This window comes from Eurypyga helias, unplaced genomic scaffold (genome assembly GCF_000690775.1).
Source record: "Eurypyga helias isolate BGI_N326 unplaced genomic scaffold, ASM69077v1 scaffold23449, whole genome shotgun sequence".
NCBI lineage: Eukaryota > Metazoa > Chordata > Aves > Eurypygiformes > Eurypygidae > Eurypyga > Eurypyga helias.
Genome location: NW_010273034.1, coordinates 1 through 6,559, shown reverse-complemented (window position 1 = coordinate 6,559; position 6,559 = coordinate 1). Strand labels below are relative to the sequence as shown.

General features: G+C 51.1%; 1 protein-coding gene across 1 annotated transcript; it reads right to left on the bottom strand.

Moving 5' to 3' along the window:
* Positions 1-2,135: 2,135 nt before the first annotated feature.
* Positions 2,136-6,251, bottom strand: TAPBPL (TAP binding protein-like; the record flags this gene model as incomplete). The annotated part of the gene is made up of 6 exons (XM_010159348.1): positions 2,136-2,176; positions 2,413-2,502; positions 3,204-3,527; positions 3,692-4,033; positions 4,437-4,721; positions 6,006-6,251. Coding segments are annotated over 6 exons (1,328 nt in total), but the record flags the coding sequence as incomplete, so codon positions are not given.
* Positions 6,252-6,559: the final 308 nt, after the last annotated feature.

Here is a 6,559-nt window from a genome sequence, read left to right as displayed (position 1 = left end):
CTGGCCGGGTGAGCTGGGTCGGTCTGAAGGGCTCCCTCCGCTGTGGCTACCGAGCGTGCTCAACTTCTATCACCCAGATTTTTTACAGGGGTATCTCCTGATGGAAATAAACCGGCAGCACAGCTCTTGCAAAGAGGCACGCGCTTTCAGCAGTGATTGCTGCTTTTTGGACAATGCGTTTTTGCCATTTCTCTGTTAGTAATTCATCCATAGGATGCAAATGATGATGTATACTTACACTGTTGGGTTTTTTTCTCTTCGGAATTTACAAATTTCTCGGGTTTTTTTAAACCTGAAACAGTGCTTTTATCAACCAAAAATATCTCTCTCTCTGGGGAGACCTTACTGCAGCCTTCCAGTACCTGAAGGGACTACAAGGAAGCTGGGGGGGACTTTTTACAAGGGCCTGTAGTGACAGGACAAGGGGTAACGGCTTTAAATTGAAAGTGGGGAGGTTTAGATTGGATATCAGGAAGAAATTCTTCCCGGAGAGGGTGGTGAGGCACTGGGACAGGTTGCCCAGAGAAGCTGTGGATGCCCCATCCCTGGAAGTGTCCAAGGCCAGGCTGGATGAGGCTTGGAGCAACCTGGTCTAGTGGAAGGTGTCCCTGCCCATGGCAGGGGGGTTGGAACTGGATGGGCTTTAAGGTCCCCGCCAACCCAAACCATTCTATGATTCTATATTATTTCATCAAAGAATGAAGTCAGGATTGTTTCTCGCAATTTTTGAAATTTAAAACATACTAAATTATTCATTTTAATTGTTGAAGCCTTTCTTAGTAATTCGTAACAACTTCACTCTCCCGTACCTGTGATTACTATCACAGAGCCACCTAACAATCATCGGTGTCTTCCTTTCTCTCTATGAACACTGGCACAAGATTCTGTCCCAAGACCTTCGGATTTCCCTAGCATGCCAGGATTTTTAAATCCCTGACTCCATTAGGCCAGGCGTCTCCTCAGCCAAATCTTCGATGGTTTGGAGATGCAAATTTTTTTGGCTACTGATCTGAAAACACGCTTAACAGTTGCTGTTAAAACCTTTCTTAGTTGGCAAATAGTTGTTTACCACCCTCACGTAGCAGGCAGACACAACTCTCTCTCCTTTTGACTACAAGTAGCTATCTCCTCTGTATCAAAATCTCCATCAAAAATGTTCTCTCTCAACAGTTTTACCTATATCCACCCAGAAAGAGCCTGGGCTGTTGCTAGCCTTTCTTGGTTTTCAACGTATTTTGAAAAAAACTCCTTCCAGGTGCCGTTAGCACTTGCAGCAATCCAGTTTTTCCAGATTATTTTGAACACTCCTTATCACCTTGTATGCTTCATAAATTCTCGCTTTTATAGTGTGCCATATACCTCCTCTCCATCCACACCTTCCTTCTGCTTTCTTTCTCCCCTGTTGGTTATGCACAAGATTTCTAAGTGTCACCCTCAAATTCCCTGTTAGGCAGGAAAAGCCTTGAATTGTGTCTTTTTCCCAACCACAGCTCTTCTCCACCTTGTGAACTTCTAGCAGTGAAATTGCTGTTAAATTTTTTGTTGTAGCTTTCTCCTGGAGAGTCGTATTTTTCTGATTGCTCGATTTGCCGACAGTTTAACCCACAACTTCCTCTGATTGAGGATTTACCGTTTTCAAGTACCAATTTTGCTCACTTATTTGCCCAGCTTCACAGTTAAAACACATACATACCTAAGTATCTTAAACAGCTCCCTCAGAGGTACCAAACAATTGTACCTATATACATCTACAGATCCACAGCTGCTGAGTACAACGTGTGCACATACATACATGTACCTGTATACACACACACACGTATACAGTCATACAAACACTCATCTATATACAATTTAATTTTCTCTGAAACCGGAAAAGAGGCATTTCTAAAAATATCTGCCTGTTGCCTGTAACCCAGCAAAGAGCTGAGGCTGTCAGTGCTGCCCTCCCAAGATGCAGGCGTGTTTTCCCGTGCGTCCACCGCTCGACGATCCCCCGGTTCCTTCAAGGGCTGCCCTATCCCCCCCCCATACCAACCAACAGCTCTGTTAATATTTGGACAGGGCTGGCTCTCCTGAGCGGGATATATCAGGGATGGGAATCAAAGGCCTGCAGGTGGGTGGCACAAGGGTTTTCTCTATTCTGAAGCCCTTAGGAGTTGCTCAGACTTTGGTTTAGCTGCAAAGGAGAGGGGAAAAAAAAATAAGTAAGATGCAGGGAGACCAAAGCGGTGCAAAACATCACTTTGTGCTGCCTTCCCCCAGAAATGAGTCTCCAGGTCATCCTCCCCCAGCCTCTCCCTCCACCATCCTGGGATATCCTGACTTCCACCTCTCCTGAAGAGGGGTGCAGGGGGAGGGGAAGATGCTCTCTGCTGCCCACGAGGGAAGCGGCTCAGCAAGTTAAACTCCTACCTGCTCTTCTCCTGAGCACGATGAAGAGGACAAGGATGAAAATGATGGTAGCAATGAAACCTCCCACCAGTCCTCCGGCTCCCGTTTGCTCTGCAGAGGAAGAGGAGGATGAGTGACGTTAGGTTGACTGGAGTGGCTGAGCAGCAGCAAGTTGTCACAGTTAAACGCGCCCCCCCAACAACTGACCATGTGCCTGCTCCGGTCAGGTACGCAGGTGTGACACGACACGTGTGAGCTAAAGCCACGGGGACCCAGGGCCAGTTATACTGGCTGGACTGATGTGTTGTAACTTGTTGAACTGCAGTACTGCTTGCTTTTCCCTCCTGAGTCAGGAGGAGACACAGGAGCCATCTCCCATCAGCAAGGAGAGCGAGAACCCCAACAGCTCCCTTGAGGGGAAGGATTTTTTGCTCTAGTTCTCAAACAGCAGCGGTCTCCAGCTGAACATCAATCCCAGCTGGGTGCCTAACTCCTTAGGGCATGGCTGTTTGCTTGTGCCTGTCCAGCGTGGCCCAGACTGTGTGCTACAAACTTTAGCTCCGTTGCTCCACTTTTGGTCATAAAATCTCTTTTCCCCTAAAGGAAATGGGACATTTGCTCCTCAGATCTTCAGGGAGTGAAATAAAAGCTGAGGAAAGGGAAGAGGAGAATAGAGAGGATGGGTATGAGAAGACACCAGACAGAGAAACAGGCAGATGTGGTATGACTCAGAGGTTTTCATCCCTGCAGTGGGTAGATGAGGTGGGAGGAGGTCTGGGCACGATGAAGAACCCTCTGCCCCTGACACCTACCTTGTTCCTTAAGACGGGCGCTCACAGAGATGGGCTTGGTCAGAGCCACGTGTGAAACGTGGCAGCTGTAGGTGGCTGGTGCCCGTGCTGTGTCTGAGCTGATGCTGAGGTAGGAGGTGATGCTGTAGGTGCCATCTTGGCTTTGCCGGTGGCTGGAGAAACTTGGGTTTGTGAGAGCGATTTCCGTGTGGTCTTTAAGAGTCTTCAGTGTCCAGCTCACCGAGACGTCCAGGGGGTAATAACCAGCAATGTTACAGGTCAGGGTAGTTGTCGCATCTCCCTCTAGTGACACCACTGATGGAACGACACGAACTCTTGGAGGCTCTGGAGGAGACACAGCAAATCAACTCATTGTTAGCAGAGTACAAAAGTCTCCATCCACAAGGGAGAGCAGACGAGCTGCCTTGAGTGTTGGGAACAATGGGATACGGGTGTGGGGCAAAGGGGACAGGGGACTCTTGTTGCCCCCAGGCATTTCCCGTTCTTACCGGCCACATGCAGGTGGATGATGTGCTGGGTCTGGTGCAGGAGGGTGGACACCAAGCAGATGTATGACCCTTCATCTCCCACGCTCACTCCTTGCAGGTTAAGCGACGCGTCTCCACTCCTCAGCAGCTTTGCCACATCCACGTGGACTTTTGGCTGTGCTGCTGGAACCGTGCTCCCCACCTGGTACCGGAAAAGGCTATGGCCACTGCCTTGGTGCTGCCTCCTCCACTCCAGGGAGGACAGGGAGGAGCCAGGAGCCAAGGCAATGTGGCAGTCAAGGGTGACTGAGCCGTGAAGACGTGTGCGCAGGTAAGTGTTGCGTGATGACGACTGAAATTCAACTAGAAACAGAAACACAGGCAGCAGAGAGTTAAACAGATGTGGTTAAAGACAGCACCCTCGGGCGGGAAGGGCTGACAGTGAACTCCCCTATTCAATGCCCCACGGGCCATGTGGACCGCAAAGCTGGAAGAAGCCAGCCTGGTGGGGTAAACGGGCAGGGAGACAGGTGGATACCGAGTGCGTGTCATGGTCTTGAAGGTGCTTGTCATCCTCAGAGGCTGGGGCACGGGGAACCCTGGGAGGAGGCAGGGTGAGGGGCAACCTGCATGACCCCTTTTTCCCCAAGCACCAGCTCCTGGCAGCCCTCAGGTCCTGTTGTGAGGTGGGGCATGGGAATTCTGGGAAGGCAGGCTCCCCGCATGTCCATTGGTGCTGTGAGGGCATCCCGGGCCACCTGGTCACCTGTGGTCAGCAACGTCCCCTCCTTGCTCATAGGAATCCTCAGCTTTGGGTGCAGTGTTGCATCGTGCTCCTTCTCCTCCTCCTGGCCGCCGCAGTGGGGTCCTCTGAGCATCAGAGTGATACTGATCCCGCTGGAGAGCTGCAGGGTGACCAGGAACCAGGAGGTGCAGCTGGCCCCCTTGCCAGCCTGCTTGGAGCTGTACGGGGAGATCTCACAGTCCAGCTCCTCCCCATCGCAGTCCGTGTGCAGCAGGGACTCTGCATATGGGATGGATACCAACTGGTCTGTTGGGATAGAGGAAAGGTTTTAACCACCTGAATCCATAAGGGGACAGAAAGTACAGATGATGAGGCCCGTATTTTGAGAAGCACCATGCTCTGTGGGAGTCAGTCAGAGTCCAGAAATGCCCGGCTAGGCTTAACAGATGAAGGCCTGCAAAGAATACAAGAGGTTTGCCATGACTGTCTTACATCCCTCAGTCTGTTGGTTGTATTTTATCCTGCTAGATTGCAGAGTTCATGCTGGGCAAAGGAAGATGTTAGGAAGGAGAATAAACAGAACAGACTCCTTTTAGCTAGCTCAAGGAAGCAAGACGTGTATGTGAAATGCTCAGTAAAGACCTGCAATGTTTATTCTTTTGAGGCCTGAATCCAGAAACAACGCGAACACCGAAGCATCCCAGGTAAGGAAAGAAAGGGTTGCAGGAAGGCAGGAGTGGCTGGATATAGAGGCACACTATCTGTGCCTTTGCTCATAGCATCAGCTTAAGCATAGGTGTAAGCATCCTAGTGACCTAGATGCTTTCCATGGACATCGCTGGCGATTAACTCCATGTCTGCAATGCCTGGCAGTAGCCTGACTGCAGCGTGCTTGAACTCACCCGTGCCCAGGCCATACACACTACTTGCAGGAGAGCTTGGACCCAGGCTAACAGATCCTGCTGGGCCTTCAACTTCCCCTCTGAAAATGTCTCAGAATGAGCTCGTGCTAAAGCGTGTGCTCACAGATAAGCACTCTAAGGCAGTGAACAAGACCACAGCAAAGTACAGGCTCAGACCTTTGCTTGACTGTGTTCGCAAAGTTATGCAGGAAGCAAGGGCGACAGAGGCTGGACTGCAGGATGGAACCCATGGGGGAGGTCTGGAAAGCCAAATCCCACACAGACAGCCTTCTGAGCAGAACAGCTCTGCTTCGTGCCCGCTTACCACCATGCTTCCTGCTAGCAAACAACACCCGCGTGACTGAAGATGTGAACACGGGTACAATAATACTGTATACAGGAATAATCCCTGAGTTGTTTTTGACAAAGTATTTCCCGAGAGAGAGACCATCTAGGATAGCCCCAACAGGAGGGAGGTGCCTCAACGGTGTTGGCTAACATCTTCCACAAAGTTCCTTCCCTGAAGTCCCAATTGCTGAAATTGGGAAATCATGCATGAAACTTTAGTGGCCATTCAAAAATTAATTGTCTAAACTCAGTTAAGAAAAATCTTGTAGAAGCCCGGTGCATGTAGGTGGTCAAAACCTTGGCGACAGCTCTTCCCACGCAGTTTTCCCACCCCACTCACCTGAGGCTTCGAAGACAATGGGAGACGAGAGGTCAGGACTTCCCTGGGGGCCTTTGTACTCAGTCACATCACCCAAGTTCCCATCATCTCTGACGCTGATACCCCTCAGCACGAGGGTAGCAGGATGCTTGGACAACCGGCTGCCAAAGGCACGCAAGCCTCTTCCATCTTCCTCCACGTAGGAGCAGGCCAGAACGATATCCACCTTGCGAAACGGAGACGCCGGTACGGCAGCTTCCGCTGGCCCTTCAGGGAGGGAAGAGAACAGGCTGAACACACGAACCCCGCTGCAAACAAAGACGAGGGTGTGCATTTCTCTGGGATGGGGGATAACTCATCGGGAGGCTGGGGGCTGGCTGCCGCTTTGGGGTTGTTCTCCCCACCCTGCTGGCAGGGACCCCCTCCCCCAGCCCTGCACCTCCCTCCCCTGGCAACACCTTTGGGAAGACTCTAGTTTTCACCGGGAGCCCTTCAGGCAACGGTGGGGGGTAGTTGGAGGAGATGGAAGGGTGAGCGCAGGAAAAGCCCCGGTCCCACCCCACAGGCCCCGCTGC